The sequence below is a fragment of the Rana temporaria genome, chromosome 4 (assembly GCF_905171775.1).
Source record: "Rana temporaria chromosome 4, aRanTem1.1, whole genome shotgun sequence".
Lineage (NCBI taxonomy): Eukaryota > Metazoa > Chordata > Amphibia > Anura > Ranidae > Rana > Rana temporaria.
In genome coordinates this window covers 34,303,820-34,331,013 of record NC_053492.1, presented here as the reverse complement: position 1 = coordinate 34,331,013, position 27,194 = coordinate 34,303,820, and the positions used below count along the sequence as shown (strand labels likewise).

General features: G+C 46.5%; 1 protein-coding gene across 2 annotated transcripts in view; it reads right to left on the bottom strand.

Annotated features, from left to right (window-relative positions):
• KIF3C (kinesin family member 3C) overlaps nt 1-27,194 on the bottom strand; it is a 132,181-nt gene that overhangs the window by 11,205 nt on the left and 93,782 nt on the right. The window contains exons 2-6 of one of the 2 annotated variants that reach the window (XM_040348217.1): nt 15,168-15,275; nt 12,064-12,186; nt 5,457-5,575; nt 5,251-5,367; nt 3,170-3,281 (exon numbers count right to left, since the gene is read on the bottom strand). In XM_040348217.1, the coding sequence (XP_040204151.1) occupies nt 3,170-3,281; nt 5,251-5,367; nt 5,457-5,575; nt 12,064-12,186; nt 15,168-15,275 (579 nt within the window). The remainder of the gene's footprint in view (nt 1-3,169; nt 3,282-5,250; nt 5,368-5,456; nt 5,576-12,063; nt 12,187-15,167; nt 15,276-27,194) is intronic. The other variant, XM_040348218.1, reaches the window with a different exon arrangement.

Sequence of the window (27,194 nt, the reverse complement as noted above, 5' to 3'; positions counted from 1 at the left end):
TTGCGAATAGGGATTTGCGTAGAATGACGTCATCGTCGTAAACATTGGCTTGTTCTGGTTTATTTTCGAGCATGCGCACTGGGATACCACGGACGGCGCATGCGCCGTTAAAAAAAACGTCATTTACGTCGGGTCACGACGTATTAACATAAAACACGCCCCCATCACATACATTTGAATTGCGCGCCCTTACGCCGCTAAAGTTACACTACGCCGCCGTAACTTACGGCGCAAATTCTTTGAGGATAAGGAAAATGCTCTGTTAGTTACGGCGGCGTAGTGTATCAGAGATACGCTACGCCGTACGTAGGAATGCGCTGCGCTACGAGGATCTGGCCCAAGATCTTTTAGAATAAATAGTGTAATTTCATATTAAAAGTAGGAATGCGCTGCGCTACGAGGATCTGGCCCAAGATCTTTTAGAATAAATAGTGTAATTTCATATTAAAAGTACTCAGAAAGATCAGGGATGGCCAATATGCAAAAAGTTAATTGACCATAGTCTAAGCAAAGGCTTCATTCCACTGCAGGCAATTTTTCAAAGACTGTTAACAAACACTAATGCCGCGTACACACAACCGTTTTTCATGACGAGAAAAAATGCCATTTTTTTAATTGGTCGTGAAAAACGATCGTGTGTAGGCTCCAGAGCATTTTTCTCGACAAAAAAAATGGGCGTTAAAAATTTAGAACATGCTCTATTTTTTCTCGTCGTTTTTCACATCGTCGTTTCCTCGGTGTGAAAAACGGTCGTGTGTACGCTTTGACGAGGGGGAAAAAAATGTGCATGCTCAGAAGCAAGTTATGAGAAGGGGAAATTAGCATAAGCAGCCCAAAGTGTGGAGCCATTCAAATGGAACTTCCCCTTTATAGTGTCGTCGTATGTGTACGTCAACGCGCTTTGCTCGAGCATTTTTTTTCACGATCGTGTGTATGCAAGGCAGGCTTGACAAGAATAACGGTCGTGTGTACGCGGCATTAAAGAGAATTTCTGCCTCAATGATAGTAAATGCACTTAATGGCCTGGATTCACGTAACACTTACGCCAACGTATCTACAGATACGCCGCGTAAGTGTCAATGTGCGCCGTCGTATCTATGCGCCGTACCCATAGAACTAGATACGCCTGAAATTAGGCTTCATCCGACCGATGTAAGTTTCCTACGCCGTCGTGTCTTGGGTGCATATTTACGCTAGCCGCAAGGGGCGCTCCCATTGATTTACGCGTTGAATATGCAAATGACTGAGATACGCCGATTCACGAACGTACTTGCGCCCGTCGCAGTAATATACGCCGTTTACGTAAGGCGTAAAGTTATTCCACATATAGGAGGTGCATCCCATGCAAAGGTATGGACGACGGAACAGCCGTCGTATTTTACGTCGTTTACGTAGTACTACGTGAATAGGGCTAGGCGTAGGTTACGTTCAATGATTCGACGTATCTTAGGCGTTCGTTCCGACGTGATTCTGAGCATGCGCACTGGGAAGCGTCCACGTGACGGCGCATGCGCCGTTCGTTCGGCCCATTATTTGCATGGGGTCACGGTTCATTTAAATGGATCACGCCCACCGTCCACCTACTTTCAATTACGCCGAATAATTTACGTTATGCTGGTGCAACGTAGGGAGCAAGTCGTTTGTAAATACTCTGCTTGCCTCTCTGAGTTACGTCGGCGTATCGCATATGAGATGCGCTACGCCGGCAGAAAGATGCGCCGATCTACGTGAATCCAGGCCAATGGCATCAACACCTAAAGTTCTAAGCATTCCAATTTCCTTCGATATTGGGCAACCAGGTTTTATTCTGGTCATAGTCTACCCCATTTAAATTGCCTATTAGCCCCATCAGACACTGTAGCCAATACAGAGGTGGGAAGAACTGGAAGGAGTGGAGTGGACTACACAGTTTCTACAAAGAAACCTGTTTACTTCTTGTAATACAGCTCCCAGTTTTGAAGGTGTGCAAGGCTCACTACAGAACTAACCGTACGTACATTAGCCACTAGCCGACCGCCCACCGCAGTTTTACGTCGGCAAGTTGGCTCGGCTGGGCGAGAGCACGTAGTATAACGTCCTCTCTCCCAGCCGCCACTAGGGGCGCGCGCGCGCCCCCCGCTCGCCCCCAACTCCCGTGCGTGTGCCCGGCGGGCGCGATCGCCGCCGGGCACACGCGATCGCTCGTTACAGAGCGGGGACCGGGAGCTGGGTGTGTAAACACACAGCTCTCGGTCCTGTCAGCGGGGGAAATGCTGAGCCTCTGTTCATACAATGTATGAACCGAGGATCAGTGATTTCCCCTAGTGAGGCCACCCCCCCCCCCACAGTAAGAACACACCCAGGCATACTTAACCCCTTCCCCGCCCCCTAGTGTTAACCCCTTCACTGCCAGTGGCATTTTTATAGTAATCCAATGCATTTTTATAGCACTGATCGCTATAAAAATGCCAATGGTCCCAAAAATGTGTCAAAAGTGTCCGAAGTGTCCGCCATAATGTCGCAATACCGAAAAAAAATCGCTGATCGCCGCCATTACTAGTAAAAAAAATATAATAAAAATGACATAAAAATTCCCCCCTTTTTTGTAAACGCTATAACTTTTGCGCAAACCAATCAATAAACGCTTATTGCGATTTTTTTTTACGAAAAATATGTAGAAGAAAACGTATCGGCCTAAACTGAGGAAAAAAAATGTTTTTTTATATATTTTTGGGGATATTTATTATAGCAAAATTTAAAAAATATTATTTTTTTTCAAAATTGTCTCTCTATTTTTGTTTATAGCGCAAAAACTAAAAACCGCAGAGGTGATCAAATACCACCAAAAGAAAGCTCTATTTGTGGGAAAAAAAGGACGCCAATTTTGTTCGGGAGCCACGTCGCACGACCGCGCAATTGTCTGTTAAAGCGACGCAGTCCCGAATCGCAAAAAGTACTCTGGTCTTTGGGCAGCAATATGGTCCGGGGGTTAAGTAGTTAGGCAATGTCTTTAATATCGCTGAGGCTAATTCGTTTTAGGTGTCAAGTTTTTTTTATAGGTGTCACTCCCATTGAGATTGAGATGGTTGGTGTGTATGATGGACTAGATCACACAATAAAAGTTTAATATATTCAGCTGATTAAAACCCTTAGGTGCCCCTGGAATTTAATATTAATATTAATTACTCACCCGGTACCTTGGGTGGTAGCCCATCACCATGGCAACCCTGGCATACTGACTAATAGGCCTCTTGTAACCAACAGCAGAAGACGGGCGCCTCTTCATTGTACTGCCACCGGCGCTAGATCAAAGACAAAATGATAACATGATTTAATTATAGACAGTAGATTGGGACACATTCATAGCAATGCAATTTGCTGTGCATTTTGTCGCTCAGCAAACCTTGCTGAAAAAGCATGTAACTGCCAACAGCATGGTTCACAAATGCACAACAGTATATTTAAAAATTGTATTTTGTATTTTTTTTTCTGTCATTAAAAATACAATGGATTTGTAAATTAAACTGGGGGCTGGCCTGGATAAACTGGGAGAAGCAATACTTCTCTCCTCTGAAGATTAGGGCTTGATGTCCTGCCTCCTCATTCTTTGGCTGGAGGTTCCCTTTGAGTGCAGGAAACTAAAGGTGTCCATGCATACGTTCAAAAGTCTAGACTTGACCCTAGAAGCATGGGGTGCTCCCAGTGGCGGTGCATCCATAAAGGGCGCAGGAGCGCCGCCCCCTCTCTCCTGCACCGCTCTAATCAACATAAATAGATTCATGCATTGGTCGCTGCTGACACCCCCTATTCAGGTGTCTGACCCCTTTTCGGGCGCCGGCACCTGAATTACAGCGGCGTTTTTTTTTTTTGGAAGCGCCTGATTAGAGCCTACGGCTTTAATAGGCGCCCAAAAATGTGAACAGCAGGCGTCATGCTGGGCGTTCGCTGTTCACTCAGCTGTGTGTTAGCAAAGCAAATGAATTTGATTTGCTAACACTGAATCCGCCTCTCAGCCAATCAGGTTGACGGGTCTGTTACCGGTCACCTGATTGGCTGAAACATCAGGCGCTGTGATTGGATGCCTGAGAGAGGACAGAAGAAGACATGGAGGACGTGCAGGAGACCGCCGCTGACCCGCTCCAAGACAGGTAAGTGCAGGCAGCATCTGATGGGCACAGTAGCGGCAATTGATGGGCACACTGGCAGCATCTGATGAGGCACAGTAGCGGCAATTCATGGGCACACTGGCAGCATCTGATGGGGCACAGTAGCGGCAATTCATGGGCACACTGGCAGCATCTGATGGGGCACAGTACTGGCAATTGATGGGCACACTGGCAGCATTTGATGGGGAACACTGGCAGCATTTGATGGGGCACACTGGCAGAATTTGATGGGGCACAGTGTCAGCAATTGATGGGTACAGTGGCTGTGTTTGATAGCACAGTGGCGAGTGAGTTAGTGAGTAACTTGTAGAGCGCTACAAATGCGAACTAAATCGCATCAAGGCCCTTTTTGCAGCCAGTGTACGCCTGTGTCTTCAGAAGACAGCAATTTATGGCGTAAAATTTTTTGGTTGCTGCATTTGATGGCACAGTAGCTGCGTTTGATGGCACAGTAGCTGCGTTTGATGGGCACAGTGGCTGCAATTGATGATTTTTTTTCCAGTTTGTTTGCACCCCCCAAAAAATGTTGAGCACCAGCCGCCACTGCTGTTAGGGCACAGTAGTGGCAATTGATGGGCACACTGGCAGCATCTGATGGGGCACAGTAGTGGCAATTGATTGGCACACTGGCAGCATTTTATGGGCACACTGGCAGCAATTGAGGGGCAGTGTCAGCAATTGATGGCACAGTGGTGGCAATTTAGGGGTACAGTGGCTGCGTTTGATGGCACAGTAGCTGCGTTTGATGGGCACAGTGGCTGCAATTGATGATTTTCTTTTCCAGTTTGTTTGCGCCCCCCAAAAAATTTTGAGCACCAGCCGCCGCTGGGTGCTCCAAATCTGCAAGATTCAACATTTCATAGTAGTGTGAAAGACTGGCCTACCCCCATCTTCCTCTTGTTATTGACCCATCCCTGTTGTTGAAGTGCAAAAAATGTAACTCAACTGTGCCGTCACCTTCCTTGATCCACGAATTGCAAGACTGAACAGAATAATGGATATTTTGTATTTCAACTGTGTATTTAGCTTTTTGGCCAACACAGCCCCCCAAATTAAAAGCCGACTTTTCCAAAAGCATTTCTGGAGAAAGCTGTGATTGACTCACTTTCCTGGTAGAACAAGCGGCTGGAACTTCCACTGGTCCTCCTCAGCATCGTACAACAGGCGGTTCATGATCTTGTTCTTCTCTTCCGGAGGAATAAAGTTTTCGATGATCAAATACCTGCAAGGAACATAAAAAGAGGAACCAAACATTCAATCTGGTGTTCTCAGGACCTTTTCTCCGAACAAGAAACATGGCCTGACACTCACTTGTATTTCAGCTCTCGGGTCTGCTCATTTTGTGCTTGCTCCAGATCTTGTCTCACCCGTACGTATTCGTCATGTTGGTCTTGGATCTCTCCCTTCACTGCCTGCAGTTTGGCATAAAGCTGAAAGCAGAATAAGAGCCTTAAAGTGATTCTGTCACTATTTTTCAAACCTCAAAAAAGCAAGTCCTCTGCAAAGAAAGCAGTCAATGCTCCTCTGGGAACTCAAAACTCTTAGGCCCCGTACACACGAGAGGATATCCGCTGGAAACGGTCCGACGGACCGTTTCCAGCGGATAAATCCTCTGGCGGATTTGGATCTGATGGCTGTACACACCATCAGATTGAAATCCGCGCGGAATACATCCGCGGTGACGTGTGGCGCCGTCGTGGCGACGATGACGTGCGCGACGCTGGAAGGTAAATACTTCCACGCATGCGTCGAATCATTACGACGCATGCGAGGGAGGGTGTATCTATCTCCCTCACTCATGGGAACCTGTTTTTTGCTTTTCATACTATATTGTATTAATCATTGATGGCATTGTATGTCCCTGTGTCCATGGTTCATATGCAAACCCATATGTCATGAAGTTCCGGGTTGACATTATCATGTATCTCTATTGTCCTTTATTGTTATGTCTACATGCTCAGCCCCTGTGATTTTGTGAGTATATTACACCTTGTTTTGCATGTCAATAAACATGTTTTCCTTCTATGCATTCCCACTCTGTCTTGAACCTCATTCAAAGTCCCAATTCCCTTGTTCTACATGCGAGGCAGAGGAGCAGACGGACTGATCCGGTGAATCTGTACAGACGACCGGATCAGTCCGCTGGACTGGATTCCAGCGGATAGATTTTGTAGCATGCTAAGAAATTTTTATCCGCTGGGAATCCGTCGGCTGGATTTTTATCCGCCGGGAAATGTCCGCTCGGACGTACAGACGACCGGATCTATCTGCTGGAACTGATCCGCGGATCAATCCCAGCAGATAGATCCGGTCGTCTGTACGAGGCCTTAGGCCCCGTACACACGACCGGATCTGTCCGCTGAAACTGGTCTGACGGACCAGTTTCAGCAGACATGTTCGGTCGTGTGTAGGCCCGACCGGACAATTGTCCGGCGGATCGGACAGTTTCCAGCGGACAAAAATTTCTTAGCATGCTAAGAAATCTGTCCGCTGGAAACCTGTCCGTCGGACATGTTCGGTCGTCTGTACAGACTCACCGGACACGTCCGATCGGCCGCCATCCCTCGCATGCGTCGTACTGATTCGACGCATGCGTGGAAGCTTTGAACTTCCAGGGCCGCCCACGTCGCCACGTCATCATCGCGGCGACGGCGCGGCCACGTCCCCGCGTATTGTTTACGCACAGATTTCTGTCTGATGGTGTGTACAACCATCAGACAGAAATCTCCGGGCGGACATGTCCGCTGAAAACGGTCCGGCGGACCGTTTTCAGCGGACTGTCCTTCCGTGTGTACGAGGCCTTAAGTCACTTTGAGTATGTTGGTGTGCGGTGGGTGTATCTGCACGCACGGTGAAAGTGGAGGGAGGTAGTGGGGGGGCAGGTCAACTTTTGCATCTGGGCCCACAGGCTTCAAGCTACGCCTCTGGATGTAGGGGCCATAGAGGAAACCATAGAGGGCAGAGTGGGGAATCATCTGTCAACACTCCCAGGAGTTTGCCTGATACACCCTGTAAAGAAAGCAAATAATACTTAAAGTACCCGTGCCACCACCCATGCCCCCAAACCCCTTTGGGTTGAAGGATTAAGCTTGCGCAAAGACCTTTACCATTCTGCACATTTTCGAGTGTGTTGGATCATGGCTTCCTCCTCTGTGCTATGTGGTTTCTTCCACCAGCCTGTAAGTACCGTATTTATTGCGGTATAACGCGCTCCCGCGTATACCGCGCACCCCTAAAGTTGCCCGAATCCTGTGGAAAAAAAGTTTTTTTTGTACTTACAGTTTTGGTGTCTTGCGCGGCGTCCATCGGCGGCATCGTCGGGTCCGGCGTCCGCATGCGGCTTCGGGTGTCCTCTTCGTCGGGTCCGGCGTCCGCATGCGGCTTCGGGTGTCCTCTTCGTCGGGTCCGGTGTCCGTCTGCGGCTTCGGGTGTCCTCTTCGTCGGGTCCGGTGTCCTTCTGCGGCATCCTTGCGTCCTCCCCGCTCGTTTCCCGTGCCGAGTTTGAATACTGCGCCGACATATACAGAGCGCAGTACACTCGTGTATTGTCGGCAATGCTCGGCTACCCACGCTGACGTCCTGTACGTCCAGGACGTCAGCGCGGGAGGAGCCGAGACTGCCCGACAATACACGAGTGTACTGCGCTCGGAATATGTCGGCGCAGTATTCAAACTTGGCGCGGGAAAGCGGGTATCGGCGTATACTGCGCACCCACGATTTTGCCCTGATTTTCAGGGCAAAAAAGTGCGCGGTATACGCCGATAAATACGGTAGGTGCAGTGCTGTGCGGCAGACAGTAAACACACTGGGCCAGATTCTCATACATCCACGCAATTTTGTGCGGGCGTAACGTATCTGATTTACGTTACGCCTCCGCAACTTAGACGGGCAAGTGCTGTATTCTCAAAAGCACTTGCTCCGTAAGTTGTGGCGGCGTAGCGTAAATCGGCCGGCGTAAGCCCGCCAAATTCAAATTTGGATTAGGGGGGTGTGTTTTATGTAAATCTACTGTGACCCGATGTGATTGACGTTTTTCCCGAACGGCGCATGCGCCGTCCGTGGAATTTCCCAGTGTGCATTGCTCCAAAGTTCATTGGTTTCGATGTGAACGTAAATGACGTCCAGCCCCATTCATGGACGTCTTACGCAAACAACTTAACTTTTTCTAATTTTGACGCGAGAACGACGGCCATACTTAACATTGGTACGCCGCACTTATGCCTCATATAGCAGGGGCAACTATACGCCAGGAAAAGCCTAATGTAAACGTCGTAAGTTTACTGCGTCGGTCGGGCGTACGTTCGTGAATTCGAGTATCTAGCTGATTTACATATTTCGACGTGTAAATCAGCTTACATGCCCCTAGCGGTCAGCGGAAAAATGCAGTTACGATCCGACGGCGTAAGAGACTTACACCTGTCGGATCTAATGGATATCTATGCGTAACTGATTCTAAGAATCAGGCGCATAGATACGACGGGTCGGATTAGGACTTACGACGGCGTACATGGCGCTGCGCCGTCGTAAGTCCTTTCAGAATCTGGCCCACTGGGTCCACGTTTGGCAGTAACAATATATTGTAGAAAAGTTCTGCAAAACAACAGGCCCAGCTGGGAGCACACCTGACTGGAGCCACTTACAACAGAGACAGTGGTGGACCAGTAATATGCTGATAGGATAGATGCCAACAGCGGCTGCAATGAGGAGCTCCTTTAAATATAAGCCATATGTTTGTTGCCCAAATGGCAGCATAGTGGCTAAGTGGTTAGCACTTCTGCCTAGTAGGGTCGTTGGTTTGAATCCCAACCATCAACTACCACTTCCTGCCTGGAGTTAGCATGTTCTGCCTGCACCTGTGTGGGTTTCCTCCCACACTCCAAAGACATTCTGGTAAATGAACCACTTGCCGACCGGCTAACGCCGATATGCGTTGGCAGAATGGCACGGCTGCGCAAAGCAACATACCTGTACGTTGCTTCGAATTTGCGGGCGTGCACGCTCTGCTGATGGCGCGCTCCGTGAGCGTGCCCGTGGGTCCTGTGGACTCGATGTCCTCCAGGTGCCCTCAATCGTCTCACGGAGAGGCGGAATGGGGAGATCCCTATATAAACAAGGCATTTCCCTGTTCTGCCTAGCAACATGACAGGGATCTACTGCTCCCTGTAATAGGGAGCAGTGATAGCTGTCATGTCAGTGGTAGCCCATCCCCCCACAGTTAGAATCACTCCCTAGGACACACTTAACCCCTTGATTGCCTCCTAGTGTTTAACCCCTTCCCTTGCATTTTGCATTTCCCAGTGCGATTTTTATCGTGACTGCGACATTATGGCAGACACATTGGATACTTTTGACACTATTTTGGGACCATTGTCATTTTTACAGCGATCAGTGCTATAAAAATGTATAAAAAAATCGCAGATCACCGCCATTACTAATAAAATAAAATTGTAATAAAAATGCCATAAAGAGAGTACGCCGGCGTATCTAGTGATACGCCGGCGTACTTTCAAATTTCCCGCGTCGTATCTTTGTTTTGAATCCTCAAACCACGATACAACGGCATCTCGGTTAAATCCGACAGGCGTACCTCTTCGTACGCCTTCGGATCTAAGATGCAATTATTCGGCGTCCGCTGGGTGGAGTTCCCGTCGTATTCCGTGTCGAGTATGCAAATTAGCTGTTTCCGACGATCCACGAACGTACGAGCGGCCGTCGCATTCGTTTACGTCGTTTCCGTTCGGCTTTTTTCGGCGTATAGTTAAAGCTGCTGTTTGGTGGCGTACGCAATGTTAAGTATGGCCGTCGTTCCCGCGTTGAATTTAAAAATATTTTATTTTGTTTGCGTAAGTCGTCCGTGAATGGGGCTGGACGTAATTTACGTCCACGTTAAAACAATGACGTCCTTGCGACGTCATTTAGCGCAATGCACGGCGGGAAATTTAGGGATGGCGCATGCGCAGTTCGTTCGGCGTGGGGACGCGCTTCATTTAAATGAAACACGCCCCCTACTCGCCGATTTGAATTACGCGCCGTTACGCCACAAGAGATACACTACGCCGCCGTAACTTACGGCGCGAATTCTTTGTGGATTCAAAGATTAAAAAAGTAAGTTACAGCGGCGTAGCGTATCTCACATACGCTGCGCCCATGCAATTGTACGAGGATCTGCCCCTATAACTTATTCGGAAAACCAATCAATATACGCTTCTTGCGATTTTTTTTTTTAAACAAAAATATGTAGAAGAATACGTATCGGCCTAAACTGAGAAAGAAATTAGTTTTTTTTACATATTTTTTGGGGATATTTATTATAGCAAAAAGTAAAAAATATTGCTTTTTTTCAAATTTTGCTCTTTTTTTGTTTATAGCTCAAAAAATAAAAAACGCAGAGGTGATCAAATACCACCAAAAGAAATCTCTATTTCTGGGAAAAAAAGGACGTCAATTTTGTTTGGGTACCACGTTGCAATACGACCGCGCAATTGTGAGATAAAGCGGCGCAGTGCCGAATCGCAAAAAAGTGCTCTGGTCAGGAAGGGGGTAAATTCTTCCAGGGCTGAAGTGGTTATTTGTCTCCTGTCTAATTTGGCTCTAGTATGTGTATGAATGTGAGTTAGGGACCCTTAGGCCCAGATTCTCAAAGGGCTTACGACGGCGCAACGCAATGTACGCCGTCGTAAGTCCTAATCTGGGCCGTCGTATCTATGCGACTGGTTCTAAGGCTCCATTCACATCTATGCAACCAAATGCCCGACGCCGGACACTTCTGCCGCTAGAGGGGAGAATTCCCATTGCTGTCTATGGAGATGGTTCACATCTCATAGACGCCGAACGCCTGTCGCCTGAAAAAAAGTCCCAGACCCTTTTTTTCAGGCGACATTGGCGTTCGCCCATTGACAGCAATGGGAAGAATCTGAAAAAAAAAAAAAAAGATACACACTCGTGGCAAAATACGCCGCGTACGCCGCACGCCGCTGTCGCATAGATGTGAATGGAGCCTTAGAATCAGTTACGCATAGATAACCATTAGATCCGACAGGCGTAAGGCTCTTACGCTGTCGGATCTTAAATGCAATTTTTTTTTCGCCGCTAGGTGTCGCCTCCGCCGTTTTCCCCGTTGAGTATGCAAATTAGCAAAATACGCGAATTCCCGAACGTACGCGCGGTCGACGCAGTGAAGATACAACGTTTACGTTAGATTTGCGACGCGTAAAGTTGCCCCTGCTATATGAGGGGCAACCAATGTTAAGTATGGCCGTCGTTCCTGCTTCGAAATTTTAAAATTGACGTTGTTTGCGTAAGTCGTCCGTGAATGGGGCTGGACGCCATTTACGTTCACGTCGAAACCAATGACGTCCTTGCGACGTCATTTAGCGCAATGCACGTCGGGAAATTTTAGGGACGGCGCATGCGCAGTATGTTCGGCGCGGGAACGCGCCTAATTTAAATGCTCCACGCCCCCTACCCGGATCGTTTGAATTAGGCGGGCTTGCGCTGGGGGATTTACGCTACGCCGCCGCAACTTTACAGACAAGTTCTTTGTGAATAAAGCACTTACCTGTAAAACTTGCGGCGGCGTAACGTAAATGACATACGTTACGCCGCCGCAGTTTTGCGCGATTCTACGAGAATCTGGGCCTTAGATTGTAAGCTCCTTGAGGGCAGGGAATGATGTGAATGTACAATATATAAGATGTGGTGTAAATTGACAATGCTATACAAGTACCAATAATAAATAAAATATATTTTATATAATAGGTATATAAGTACCTGTAATAAAGTGGGGACACTTTTTGGACCTTGAAGGTTAGTTTTGCATTAAAGACAAAGTATATGTCGACAAAATAGGACATTTATTGTTGTAATGAACAGCGGTGTGCTGTATACGGTAATCCAGGAAGAAGCGTATGGTCCCCACCTTTTTCAGTTTCTTGGTCTTCATTTCAACCTCTTGTTGCAGAGATGTATACGTTCCTCGTAGCTCCACCGTTTCCTCATCGCGCAGCATCATCTGTTGCAGAATCTCGCGCTCTCGCCTTTTCTGTAAACAAGAGTGCGTATAGTGATTTTCTGGGTATATTGTTCTCAGCGGGTGCATTTCTGGGAATTTTTTTTATGTACCATTCATCGCAATGGACGTTGCTCCAAAGCTGTAGCATGCAACTACAAGCAAGTTCTTCAAAGCCCCTCCCACTTTCCCCAGCCCAGTCCAATTAAAAAATGCTCAGATGACAGGGGGGTTGCCATCCGGGGGGCCCTGGGGACCTCTGGGCCCTTTAATAAAAATTAATAAACAAAATAAAAAAATATATAATTTTATTTAAATAAAAATGTATAAAAAAAGGGCCCCTGGGGACCTCTGGGCCCTTTAATTGTTTATTAAAGGGCCTAGAGGTCCCCAGGGGCCCTTTTTTTTATACATTTTTATTTAAAAAACAATGTTTATATATTTTTTTGTTTTGTTTATTTTTGTTGCAAAAAAATAAATAATATATAATATATATATAAATAAAAAAAATAAATAAAAAAAAAATTATATATATATATATATATATATATATATATATATATATATATATATATATATATATATATATATATATATATATATAAATAAAACATTTTTTTTATAAAAAAATAAATAAAAAAAGGGGGGGTTGCCATCCAGGGCCCCTTACAAAAAAAAGGGGGTTGCCACCCGGGCCCCTTACAGGTGTACTGCCTGTACCCCCCTGATGGTGGCTCTGCCTCTGGCTGAGTCTCACCTGATTAATCGGTGATCAGAGGGGCCAGAAAACATTGTCTTGATAATGTCTTAGATTTGGTGATGACACCTCCATGCTAGATTTCTAAGGTCTACACAACCATTTTAAGGAGTTTCGATTCCCTCTGATAATATTTTTATATTAAGGGGAAAGGTAACAGGAGAAATGGAGGCATCTGAAGGTGGGCAAGAATATCCAAAAGGAACCATGGCAAGGAAATGTCACTAATGGACACCACAAGTGACAAATGGGTTCTTAAAAGGAGTTGTAAAGGAAAAAAACATTTTTGCCTAAAATTATTGTCTGCAAGGTAGACAGACAGAATAGTGTAATGATTCTGTTAAAAAACAAGTAAATACCTATTAAATTCCTTCATCTATATCACCTCCGGCGTTCTAGTTTCTGTTCTCTCATTCACTTCCTGGTTTGCATCGCTCATTCATGTAAGAACTACATTTCCCAGTATGAATTGCGGCACGCCCAGTAATTCACACCTCCTTGAAGTCTCTAACATGTAGAGAGCGTCCTGCCGCACAGATGTAGTTCCCACGAGGGGGTGAGCACGTTTCTGACCACCGCAGTAAAGCCTCCCTTCACGGTGGTCAGTAAAATCAGACAAGCAGGAAGTGAACAGAACAGAGAAGAAATAGAGCAACTTCTGAGCAAAAACGAACAATGAGGAAGTGAAAAGAGGAATGTCTGCAGGTAAAGGATGCTTATTATGAAAATACATTGTTTCCTTTACAACCCCTTTAAGTCCAATCATCTCTAGATGAAACTCAAATGTTACTTCTGGATAAACCGACTCTTTACACTAGCAGCTATAACAGCAATAGTGCTTTATCCTCTTGACCACCGCCCCATGTCAAAAAGACGTCCTCCTTTTTAAAGTTGAATATCTTGATAACGGCAGCAGCTGCTGCCACAACCGAGACATTCATCTTTTCAGGGGGCGGTGGTGTACACGATAACGGCGGTCTCCGTGGCGGATTCGCCGCGAGATCGCCGTTATCGGTGGCGGGAGAGGGCCCCCCCCCTCCCGCCGCTCTCCCGCGCCCTCCGCCGCTTACCGGAGCCGTCGGTAGCGGCGGAGGGGATCGGATGTGTCCGGCAGCTGAGCGGGGACGGGACTGAAGGAGAAATCTCCTTCACCCGTCCTCATAGCTCTGCTGGGCGGAAGTGACGTCAAAACGTCAGTCCCGCCCAGCCTCTTAAAGAAACATATTTTTTTTTGTCATTTGAAAAAAAATTTATTATTATTTATTATTATTTTTTTTTTTTTTTTTTTTTTTTTTTTGCATTTAAGTCTAATTATGAGATCTGAGGTCTTTTTGACCCCAGATCTCATATTTAAGAGGACCTGTCATGCTTTTTTCTATTACAAGGGATGTTTACATTCCTTGTAATAGGAATAAAAGTGATCAATTTTTTTTTTTTTTTTTTCAGTGTAAAAAATTATAAAACTAAATAAAAATAAATAAGAAAACCAAAAAAAAATTTTTTAAAGCGCCCCGTCCCGACGAGCTCGCGCGCAGAAGCAAACGCATACGCGAGTAGCGCCCGTATATGAAAACGGTATTCAAACCACACAAGTGAGGTATCGCCGCGATCGTTAGAGTGAGAGCAATAATTCTAGCCCTAGACCTACTCTGCAACTCAAAAAATGCAACCTGTAGAATTTTTTTAAACGTCGCCTATCGAGATTTTTAAGGGTAAAAGTTTGACGCCATGCCACGAGCGGACGCAATTTTTAAGCGTGACATGTTGGGTATCATTTTACTCGGCGTAATATTATCTTTCACAATATATAAAGAAATTGGGCAAAATTTATTGTTGTCTTATTTTTTAATTCAAAAAAGTGATTTTTTTCCAAAAAAAGTGCGCTTGTAAGACCGCTGCGCAAATATGGTGTGACAAAAAGTATTGCAATGACTGCCATTTTATTCCCTAGGATGTCTGCCAAAAATATATATAATGTTTGGGGGTTCTGATTAATTTTCTAGCAAAGAAATTGTGATTTTTACATGGAGAGAAGTGGCAGAATAGGCCCGGTGGGCAAGTGGTTAATGTGATAAGTGTCACTGTCCCCCCCCCCCCCCGCTTCTCAACTTTAATGTGACATGTCATTTTGCTTAGGGCCCCAGGGAGGTCAGGATTGGCACTGTTCAGGGTAAAGCAATCACAGAATCATGTAATGAGAATCGGGGGTCAGGATTCAATGCACAATGTATATGAGGGGAACCTGCTTTTCACCTACCTGCTCAGCAATCTCCTGGCGCTTTATCTCCAGCATCTTCTGTTGCTCATTGGTGTGGTCAATGATGTTCTTCCCTCCAACCAAAAGCTTGCTCTCCATCGCCTGTGTCTCAACAAGAAGTACAGAAGAGTCAGCTGTCTTCGTGATAACACAGCTACCTATACTAGGAAGTGCTAAAGATTTACAGACACAATTTTAGGCACGACCCCAACAATAAAAACACTGCAAGAATGCATTTATATTCACTTGACCTCAGGAAGATTTACCCCCACCTTCATGACCAGGCCATTTTTTGCTATACGGCACTGCGTTACTTTAACTGACAATTGCACCTTCATGCAAAGCTACACATAAATGAAATTTGTGTAATTTTTTCCCACAAATAGAGTTTTCTTTTGGTGGTATTCGATCACCACTGGTATTTGATTTTGCGCTATAAACTAAAAAAAGTCAATTTAAAAAAACAACAACATTTTTTCCTTATGCTGCGTACACACAATTGGATTTTCTGTCGGGAAAATTTTGTATCTTTTTTAGACGGAATTCCGCTCAAGCTTGGCTTGCATACACACGGGCCCAGATTCAGGTAGGGGCGCGCACTGATCGTTTTTACGCTAAGCCTCCGTAAATTACTGGAGCTACGCTTCATTCACGAAGCATTTGCTCCGTAATTTGCGGCGGCGTTTCGTAAAAGTGGCCGGCGTAAGCACGCGTAATTTAAATGATCCCGTAGGGGGCGTGGATCATTTAAATTAAGCGCGTTCCCGCGCCGAACGTACTGCGCATGCTCCGACATGCATTGCGGTAAATGACGTCGCAAGGACGTCATTGGCTTCGACGTGAACGTAAATGGCGTCCAGCGCCATTCACGAACGAGTTACGCAAACGACGCAAAATTTGAAAATCGCGACGCGGTAACGACGTCCATACTTACCATTGGCTGCGCCTCCTAATAGCAGGAGCAGCCTTACGGCGAAAACGACGTACGCAAACGACGTAAAAAACGAGCGCCGGCCGCGCGTACGTTTGTGAATCGGCGTAAGTATGCAATTTGCATACTCTATGGGTGCGCCACCTAGCGGCCAGCGTCAGAATGCACCCTAAGATACGACGGCATAAGAGACTTATGCCAGTCGTATCTTAGGCTACAGTCGGCGTATCTAGCTTTCTGAATACAGAAAGTGGATACGCCGGTGCTACTTAGCAATTACGCTGCGTATCTATGGATACGCAGGCGTAATTGCTTACTGAATCTACCCCAAGGTCACACAAAAGTTATCTGAACTTTCGTCCATCAAGAACGCGGTGATGTACAACACTACGACGAACTGAGAAAATAAAGTTAAATTCTTCCGAGCATGCGTCGAATTGTTTCAGAGCATGCGTCTGAATTTTGCGCATCGGAATTGCAACAGGCGATCGGATTTTCCGATAGGAATTTTTTCCGTCTGAAAATTTGAGACCCAGCTCTCAATCTTTTGTTGGCGGAAATTCTGACAGCAAAAGTCCGATGGAGCCTACACACGGTCGGAATTTCCGTTCGAAAGCTCACATCGGACTTTTGCTGTCGGAATTTCCGATCGTGTGTACGGGGCATAACTGCTACAAAACATATTCAATATAAAAATCTGGTGGTCCACAAGATCTGCACACCCACACTTGAAGTCCCACCACTCAGGGCCATCTTAATGCAAGGGCACTCCTGGGCACTGCCCAGGGGCCCCAGGTACATGGGGGGCCCACAATATTCTTGCATTACATCATACTTGCAAACTTTTCCGGATTTGCTGGGACAGTCATGCTTTTTACTAAACTGATGATTGGATGACTGAGAGCTCCCTTAGGGCCCTTTCACAGGTACGGACAAACGGTCCGTTTTTTACAAGTCCGTAAACGGACTTGTAATGCTTCCCTATGGGATTGCAGACGTTAGTGTTTGACGTCCGCAAACATCTGCGTCCGCAAAGATCCGCTTTTGTGGATGGAAGAAAACCCTATTTTTCTTCCGTCTGGCGGAACGGATCGGATGAATACGGACAAACGGTCCGTATTCATCTGATTTCCCATAGGGGAGAGCGGAGGAAAGACAGGGCGGTCTCTGCACAGTGTGCGGGGACCGCCCTGTCCGCCGACAGCTCAGCGGGGATTTACGGATGATCCCCGCTGAGCCGACGGACACACACGGGGCGGATCAATACGGATCCGCTCCGTGTGAAAGGGCCCTTAAACTCAATGGGCTAGATTCAGATAAAATGGTCTATCTGTCCGCCCGGCGTAACATATCTCAGATACTTTACGCCGCCGTAATTTAGGGCGCAAGTTCTGTATTCAGAAACAACTTGTACCCTTAGTTACGGCGGCGTAAGGTATCTGTGTTGGCGTAAGCCCGCCTAATTCAAATGTGGATGATGTGGGCGTGTTTTATGTATATTAACTGTGACCCCGCGTATTTGACCTTTTTTTACGAACGGCGCATGCGCCGTTCGTGAAAAAATCCCGGTGCGCATGCTCGAAATTCCGCCGCAAATCGTCATTGCTTTCGACGTGAACGTAAATTACGTCCAGCCCTATTCGCGAACGACTTACGCAAACAACGTAAAATTTTCAAAACTCCAAGCGGGAACGACGGCCATATTTAACATAGGATACGCCTCATATAGCAGGGGTAACTATAAGCCGAAAAAAGCCTAACGTAAACGACGTTAAAAAATGCACCGGCCGGACGTAGGTTTCTGAATCGGCGTATCTAGCTCATTTACATATTCCTCGTGTAAATCTATGGAAGCGCCACCTAGCGGCCAGCGTAAATATGCAGCCTAAGATACGACGGTGTAAAACACTTACGCCGGTCGGATCTTAGGGAAATCTATGCGTAACTGATTCTATGAATCAGGCGCATAGATACGACCGGCCGGACTCAGAGATACAACGGCGTATCTGGACATACGCCGTCGTATCTTCTCTCTGAATCTACCCCAATGGATCCAAAACAGAACTTCTTCTCCTCCATGCCAACCGAAAGATAAAAGCTAAGACTTCATGGACACCACCCACCATCCTTGGACAGACCATTACCCCGAACACCTAAGTCAAAAGTCTCAGGCCCCATACACACGATAGAATCTATCCGCAGATAAATCCCATCGAATGGGTTTCTGCGGATAGATTCTATGGTGTGTACACTCCGGCGGATATTTATCCGCGGATATTTCCGAATTCCAGCAGATAAATATTTGTCAACATGCACAGCATATCTATCTGCTGGAATCGGATCCCACGGATGGATCCGCTCGTCTGTACAGACTCACCGGATCCATCCGTCCAAAGGGATTCCCCGCACGCGTCGTAATGATTTGACGCATGCGTGGAATTCCTTATATGACAGCGTCGCGCCCGTCGCCGCGTCATAATCGCGGCGACGGCGCGTCACGTCATCGCCAGAGGATTTCGGCGCGGATTTCAATGCGATGGTGTGTACACGCCATCGCATAGAAATCTGCTGAAATCCTCGAGAGGATTTATCCGCGGATACGGTCCGCTGTACCGTATCCGCGGATAAATCCTCTCGTGTGTATGGGGCCTCAGAGTCATCTTTGACTCTGAGATGTCAATGGATGCACTCATCCCCATCATCCCGGAAGAGGAAATAGCAGTAGTAGTTGGAACAATCATCAATTCACGACTCGACTACGCAAACTCCCTCTACATAGGACTACCTAAATACCAGATTTCGCGCATACAAGTCGTCCAGAACACGGCAGCAAGACTGGTAAGGCGAAAAAAACTGGGAATCCATCACCCCTTCACTGAGGACCCTTCATTGGCTAACCGTAAAGGATCGGGTCACATTCAAGACCCTCTGTCTCACCCATAAGTGCACACAAGGAAACGCTCCTCAATACTTACGCGAGAAAATAAAACACTACACCCCCAATAGCATTCTCCGATCAACCAAAACCTCCTCCACATCCCCAAGTCCCACTACAAATCTAAAGGAGAACGTAAATTTGCAGTCCAAGGACCACGGCTATGGAACGCTCTACCCCGTGGACATCCGCATGGAAGAAAAACATCGGGCCTTCAGAAAAAAACTTAAGACCCACCTCTTCTGAAGGATCTGGACGACATTGGATACAAAGCGCCTTGAGGCGATTTAGTTCGCATTTGTAGCGCTATACAAGTTATTCACTCACTCACTCTAAACTGTCCCGATAGGGCTGTGTCCCGGGAAGCGTCCCAGAACCTATACTGTGCCCTCCTAATCTTAACCTTCGTACACACGATCAGTCCATCCGATGAGAACGGTCTGAAGGACCGTTGTCATAGGTTAACCGATGAAGCTGACTGATGGTCCGTCGTGCCTACACACCATCGGTTAGAAAACCAATCGCGTCAGAACGCTGTACAGTAAAACACAATGACGTGCTGAAAAAAACGAAGTTCAATGCTTCTAAGCATGCGTCGACTTGATTTTGAGCATGCATGGATTTTTAACCAATGGTTGTGCCTACTAACGATCGGTTTTGACCTATCGGTTAGGAATCCATAGGTTAATTTTAAAGCAAGTTGGCTTTTTTTTTAACCTATGGATAAATAAACTATGCAGGGCTCGACAAATCCCTGGCGCCAGGTCGCCATGGCGACTAGAAATAGGGTCCTGGCGACTTTGTTTTTGTGAGCTGGCGCCATCTGGTGGTGATCCGTTGGTATTACAAGTTATTACCACCAGATGTGTAAGCTGGCGCCATCTGGTGGTGGCCGTTGGTATTACAAGTTAAGCATTGCAAGTTAAACAGCAATTCTAATGTAATTTTTCACTGCCATCTTCTTCCCTCTAATTAGAACCCCCAAACATTATATATATTTTTTATCCTAACACCCTAGAGAATAAAATGACGATCGTTGCAATACTTTCTGTCATGCCGTATTTGCGCAGCGGTCTTACAAGCGCACTTTTTTGGGAAAAAATTACATTTTTTTGGGAAAAAATTACACTTTTTTGGGAAAAAAATACACTTTTTTGGGAAAAAATTACACTTTTTGGGGAAAAAATTACACTTTTTTTAATAAAAAAATAAGACAACAGTAAAGTTATCCCCATTTTTTTTATATTGTGAAAGATAATGTTACGCCGAGTAAATCGATACCCAACATGTCACGCTTCAAAATTGCGTCCGCTCGTGGAATGCCGACAAACTTTTACCCTTTAAAATCTTCATAGGCGACGTTTAAAAAAATCTACAGGTTGCATGTTTTGAGTTACAGAGGAGGTCTAGGGCTAGAATTATTGCTCTTGCTCTACCAATCGCGGTGATACCTCACATGTGTGGTTTGAACACCGTTTACATATGTGGGCGCTGCTCACGTATGTGTTCGCTTCTGCGCGCAAACTCGTCGGGACGGGGTGCGTTTTCTGGCTCCTAACTTTTTTAGCTGGCTCCTAGATTCCAAGCAAATTTGTCAAACCCTGACCTATGGGGCCCACACACGATCAGTTTTGACCGATGAAAACGGTCCATCAGACCGTTGTCCTCTGGTTAACCTAACGTGTGTACGCGGCCTAAGGCCTTGTACACACGGTCGGACCAAACCGATGTGACTGGTCCGTCGGACCGTTTTCATCGGTTCACCTCTGAAGTGGCCGTACGGCCTGATATGTGTACACATCGTGAGTCCAAAATCCGATCGGGTCAGAACGCGGTGACGTCAAACACACGACATGCTGAATAAAACTAAGTTCATCGCGTCCCCGAGATGCCGATGAGCGTGCCTGGCGGTCGCGATGTCCGCCAGGTACCCGCGATCGGTAATGACAGAGCAGGGACGTGGAGCTCTGTGTGTAAACACAGAGCTCCACATCCTGTTAGTGGAGAGAGGAGACCGATCTGTGTCCCTTGTACATAGGGACACAGCATCGGTCACCTCCCCCAGTCACCCCCCTCCCCCCACAGTTAGAACACAATACAGGTGCACATTTAACCCCTTCCTCACCCCTAGTGTTAACCCCTTCAATGCCAGTCACATTTATACAGTAATTAGTGCATATTTATAGCACCGATCGCTGTATAAATGTGAATGGCGCCAAAAATGTGTCAAAAGTGTCCGATACAATCGCCATAATGTCGCAGTCCCAATAAAAAATCGCAGATCGCCGCCATTAATAGTAAAAAAATAAAATAATAATAATAATAATTCTGTCCCATATTTTGTAAGCGCTTATTGCGATTTTTTTTTTTTACCAAAAATATGTAGAAGAATACGTATCGACCTAAACTGAGAAATTAAAAAAAAAAACAAAAAAAAAAAATGGGGCTATTTATTATAACAACAAGTAAAAAATATTGATTTTTTTTTCAAAATTGTTGCTTATATACCCCCCCTCCTGGGCAGGAGGGGGGGTATATGTGCCCAGTAAGCAAGTGGTTAAGCTAGCCAGAGACGACACACCAGTTCAAAATTTTGCAAATAATTTATTTTTTCTACAAGCTTCCAGCCATTCCAAGGTGAAGAACATGCAGAGATGGCTGACTGCCACATCATTTAATCATAAATTACAGAGCTTCTATTAACCACTTGACCACTAGGCACGTAAACCCCCTTAATAACCAGACCAATTTTCAGCTTTCGGTGCTCTCACAATTTGAATGACAATTACTCAGTCATACAACATTGTACCCAAATGAAATTTTCGTCCTTTTTTTCACACAAATAGAGCTTTCTTTTGGTGGTATTTAATCACCGTTGGGTTTTTTATTTTTTGCGCTATAAAAGAAAAAAGACTGAAAATTCTGTAAAAAAAAAAATTTTTTCTTTGTTTCTGTTATAAAATTTGGCAAATTTAGTATTTTTTCTTCATTCTTTTGCATAAATGTGAAAGATGAAGTTACGCCGAGTAAATAGATACCCAACATGTCACCCTTCAAAATTGCACACGCTCGTGGAATGGCGCCAAACTTCGCTACTTAAAAATCCCCATAGACGACGTTGCAGGGTATTGCGGAGTATTGTGGGGTATTGCGGAGTATTGTGGGGTATTGCGGAGTATTGTGGGGTATTGCAGGGTATTGCGGAGTATTGCGGGGTATTGTGGGGTATTGCGGAGTATTGCGGGGTATTGCGGGGTATTGTGGGGTATTGCGGGGTATTGCGGAGTATTGCGGGGTATTGCGGGGTATTGCGGGGTATTGCGGAGTATTGTGGGGTATTGTGGGGCATTGCGGAGTATTGCGGGGCATTGCGGAGTATTGCGGGGCATTGCGGAGTATTGCGGGCATTGCAGAGTATTTTGGGGTATTGCAGAGTATTTTGGGGTATTGCACAGTGTGGGGGCATTGCAGAGTATTTTGGGGTATTGCACAGTGTGGGGGCATTGCAGAGTGTGGGGGCATTGCAGAGTGTGGGGGCATTGCAGAGTATGGGGGCATTGCAGAGTATGGCTGGTACTGCAGAGTATTGCACAGGGAGGGATGGATGGCTGGATCTGTGACTGCATGTGTCACAGATCCAGCCCGCAGCAGCAGCAGCAGCTGCTGCTGCTTCCGCTCTCTCCCCTCTCCTCTCTCACACTGTACCGTTCGGTACAGAGAGGAGAGGGAGGAACCGGCGTCATCACATGACGCCGGTTTGTTTACTAGTGATCGCTCCGTCATTGGACGGAGCGATCACGTGGTAAACCGCCGCTATCAGCGGCGATTTACCGTGATCCGTGATCAGCCGGGTCCGGAGGACCCGGCGGTCACGAAGACTCCCGTGTGCGCGCCCCACAGGGCGCGCGGGAGCGCGATTCTCGGAGGACGTACATTGACGCCCTCCCAGAGTTAAGCAACCGCCTTGTAGACGTATTTCGTCTATAGGGCGGTTGCTAACTGGTTAAACTGTCAAATCAACAAACTGCAGTAACAACTCCCTTAAATAAGAATTAACATTATCTTTAATGATGGAGTACAGTATTATCAGTGTGAAGCTGGGATCAAGAACACAGAGACATGACCTCAAACTAGCAAGAGGAAGGTTCAAGAATAATCTTAGAAAGTATTATTTTACTGAAAAAGTAGTTCATGCTTCAACCAGACTTCCAGCAGAGGTAGTGAACCAACAGTGATTGAATTTAACCACTTCAGCCCCGGAAGAATTTACCCCCTTCCTGAACAGAGCAATTCGGCACTGCGTCGCTTTAACTGACAATTTTGCGGTCTTGCGACGTGGCACCCAAAAAAAAATTACGTCCTTTTTTCCCCACAAATAGAGCTTTCTTTTGGTGGTATTTGATCACCTCTGCGGTTTTTATTTTTTGCGCTATAGACAAAAAAAGAGCAACGATTTTGAAAAAAAAGCAATATTTTTTACTTTTTGCTATAATAAATATTCCCCAAAACTATATATATGTAGCGCTACCCCCGAAGGAGCCGCTGATTTGTTATTGGGATCGGCATATTGAGTAACTTTAATGTGGCGTATGCAGGGGTCAAGTCACGGGGAAAAAAGTGTGGGAACTCCCACCCAAGATCCACTCCTCCACCAAAAAATAAATAAATGATACGCTCATATGCATAATTACTAAACCGCATGTTCTTTCTAAATCCCACGATAACTCGCGGCAGACCTCCGCAATGTCTCCTGGGAACAATGACAAAAGCTCCCAGGAGACATTGCGGCATCAAGGAAGTGACGGAATACCCGCACACTACCCAATGAATCCATATACAGGAAGTGGCCAGTAACATAAAGGATTACTAAGGTTCGCCTGCCCCTGATAGTTACCTCAAGCTGGGCATCGCCGCTTAGTGAAGGATTGGCTCGGGCGGCTCGGCTGCTCTAGTCCTGCAAAGGGAACTGAGTTCCTGCTATGAAAAAAGTGCAAGAACTCCGTTTCCAAGCGTTCCCGCAGGACTTGAGCGTATGGGTGCGGTTGGAGAACAAAGCAGTGAGCGAAAGTCCAGACAGTGAATAAAGGGTTTTCCAATGCTTTATTCCAGGCCAAACTAGGCCAACATCAACATTAAAGTGGTTGTAAACCCACTTTTTTTACTTTTACCTACAGGTAAGCCTATAATAAGGCTTACCTGTAGGTATAAAGAATATCTCCTAAACCTGCGCGGTTTAGGAGATATTCCCCTCGCAATGCGCCGCTGATTGCAGCGGCGCATGCGCAGGGGGGATCCTCAGCTAAAGGACCGGCAGCCGCCGGACCTTGCCGAATTTAAATCTCCCGCGCGCATGCGCGGGAGTGACGTCATCGCCGCTCCAGCCAATCACATCGCTGGAGCGGCGATACCCGGAAGACACGCTGAGTCAAGATGATATCTCGCTCGGCGTGGACCAGGTAAGTTCTACACACCTCGTTCCGAGTTAAGTATTTCATAATGAGCTAATATGCGGTGCATACTAGCTCAATATGCCTTTTGCCTTGCAGGAGAAAAAATAAAAAAAATTTTGATGCAGGTTTACAACCGCTTTAAGTGGGAAGAGCAGGTTGATGAAGAAAAAAGAAGAACCTTGCAGTGTCAGGCCCGGATATTAATTGAGCAGTACTTGCTCAATATAGTACCAAATGTTATTCGTCGCCACCCTAGTTGGAGTGGGTGAAGTGCCCCCTGGACAGACCCCTCTCACAAGCCTGGCAGCCGAAGTGTCACTTAGGATTTTCTGGGAGGAACAGATCTCTCGCCCAGACCTGGCTCTAGGGCCCCTGCCACAGCCCAATTACTTTTAGGTGAGCTAAATGGATGAATGGAGCGAATCCTCCCAGTGGATTTGTAGCATAGGTCACCGGATGACAGCAAAATGTACCTGTCAACATTTCGGTCACCAGATCCCCAATAGTTCGTTCAAGCCCCGTTGGACAACCTGCCTCCGGGTTCTACTCAAGCCGACCCCCCAATCGAACGGCACCCAGCCTGGGATCCTCTCAATAGAACCGGGGACCCAGTAAGTCACTGGAGTCCCTTTTTACCTCCGGATGAGGGTTTATGTAGACTGCAATTCTGGCCTGGTGGGCCTCGCTGGCGGGGTCCATGGATGCGCGCACTCTGAAGGTGGATGCCGCACCTGGAACCGGGACTCCGCGAAACTCGGTTAGCACATGACACCTGACACAGATATACCCCTCCCCAGCATGCCTTGCGAGGGAGAAACTTCTCTAATTGGCTGCTGGGGAAAGTTGCTCTGCCAGAACCCCTCTGGTGCCAACTGCTGGCCAGGGATGGTATTGCATCCCCGGAGCACAGACTGACCCAGTGGACGTTTCTGGATTGACAGAAGTCCCAATTTTAGCAAATTTTTGAATGGGAGCGAAGTAACTCTCCCATTCCCCACTAACTTTAGCGTAGTGCCCATACTGAAAGTAAGGGGGCGCTACATATAAAAACTAATTTTTTCCTTAGTTTAGGCCGATACGTATTCTTCTACATATTTTTGGTAAAAAAAAAACGCAATTAGTGTATATTGATTGGTTTGCGTCTACAAAATAGGAAATAGATTTATGGCATTTTTATTATCATGAACGCAACATTGCGGCGGACACACCGGACACGTTTGACACTATTTTGGGACCATTTTCATTTATACAGCGATCAATGCTATAAAAATGCACTGATTACTGTGTAAATGACACTGGCAGGGAAGGGGTTAAACATGGGGGGGGGGGGGGATCAAGGGTTTAAGTGTGTCCTAGGGAGTGGTTCTAACTGTGGGGGGGTGGGCTCACTACAACATGACAGAGATCACTGCTCCCGATGACAGGGAGCAGTAGACCTCTGTCAGGTTGCTAGGCAGAACAGGGAAATGCCTTGTTTACATAGGCATCTCCCCGTTCTGCCGCTCCGTGACACGATCACGGGCACCCAGCGGACATCGAGTTCGCAGGACCCGTGGGCATGCTCACGGAGCACATGGCGGGCGCTTTCGGTGGCACGCGCCCACTAGGCTCTGATTTAAAGGGGACATACAGGTGCGTCCCTTTGCACAGCCGTGCCATTCTGCCGACGTATATCGGCAAGCGGTTAAACATGTTTGGAATAAATATGGGTCAGGCTGGACCAATTTTACCTGTGCTCTGAAAGATTAAACAGAACAGAAGTTTTATTTTAGAACATTTCATAACTTTCATCAAACAGATTGATGAATATATTATCCCCTTGAAGTTGTAGTGCTTGGGTGACTGAAGTACTGGTTCTAATCAAAGCAGGCCACAGAGCCCAGCGAAGAATGTATTGGGAGCCAGGATAGCAATAATTCACATTGCACCTTTCTGTCTCCTGGGTTATCTCAACCCCAGGGGAAATCTCACAATCTTCTCATCTCTATGCCTGCGAGAATTACAGGGTCTGCATGCAACTGGGACCCTGCTGTGTCTTACCATTCATAATTTATGACCTCATAATGGAGAAAGCATGTTGTAGGAGGGTCCATGGGTGTCCAGAGCACGTTATAGCTCAGCTGACGCTGCAGGAATAGAAAGCCCTGGCTGCCGGGTGTTGGCAAAAAGCAGAATAAAAACGTAAAACTGAATTGTTTCAGAACAGCACCAAGAGTGGTGCCAAAAAACAATCACAACCTTCCCTTAAATTAGATGCCAAGCCAAATCTTTTTTATTTTAGTTTTGGATTTAGCATAGGGAACGATTAAAACTCCTGTCTGGTTTTTACTTCATTCCAGGCTAAACGTTTTTGACAACGTTTATATATGTGCAATGCATAGCAACCCTATTGACGGGGCCAACATGTCAATATGAATAATGTATAGCCAGAGGTGCCTGTGCCCCTGATTACACACTATTGATGGTAAGGCTCACTAAGTGCTAAAACCAATGCTCATTACTCCGTACTCCTACTACTAAACCTTTCTGCTGCCTTTGACACTGTTGACCTTCTCAAAAAACTCCACTCCCTTGGCCTCCAAGACTCTACCTCAGGGGTGCCCAACCGCTGGCCCGCTGATGTGGCCCGTCATGTCTTGCTCTGAGATGGCGGGTCAGCAATCCCAGATCGCGGGTTCCCGACCCGCCATCTCCGAGCATTATGGGGTCAT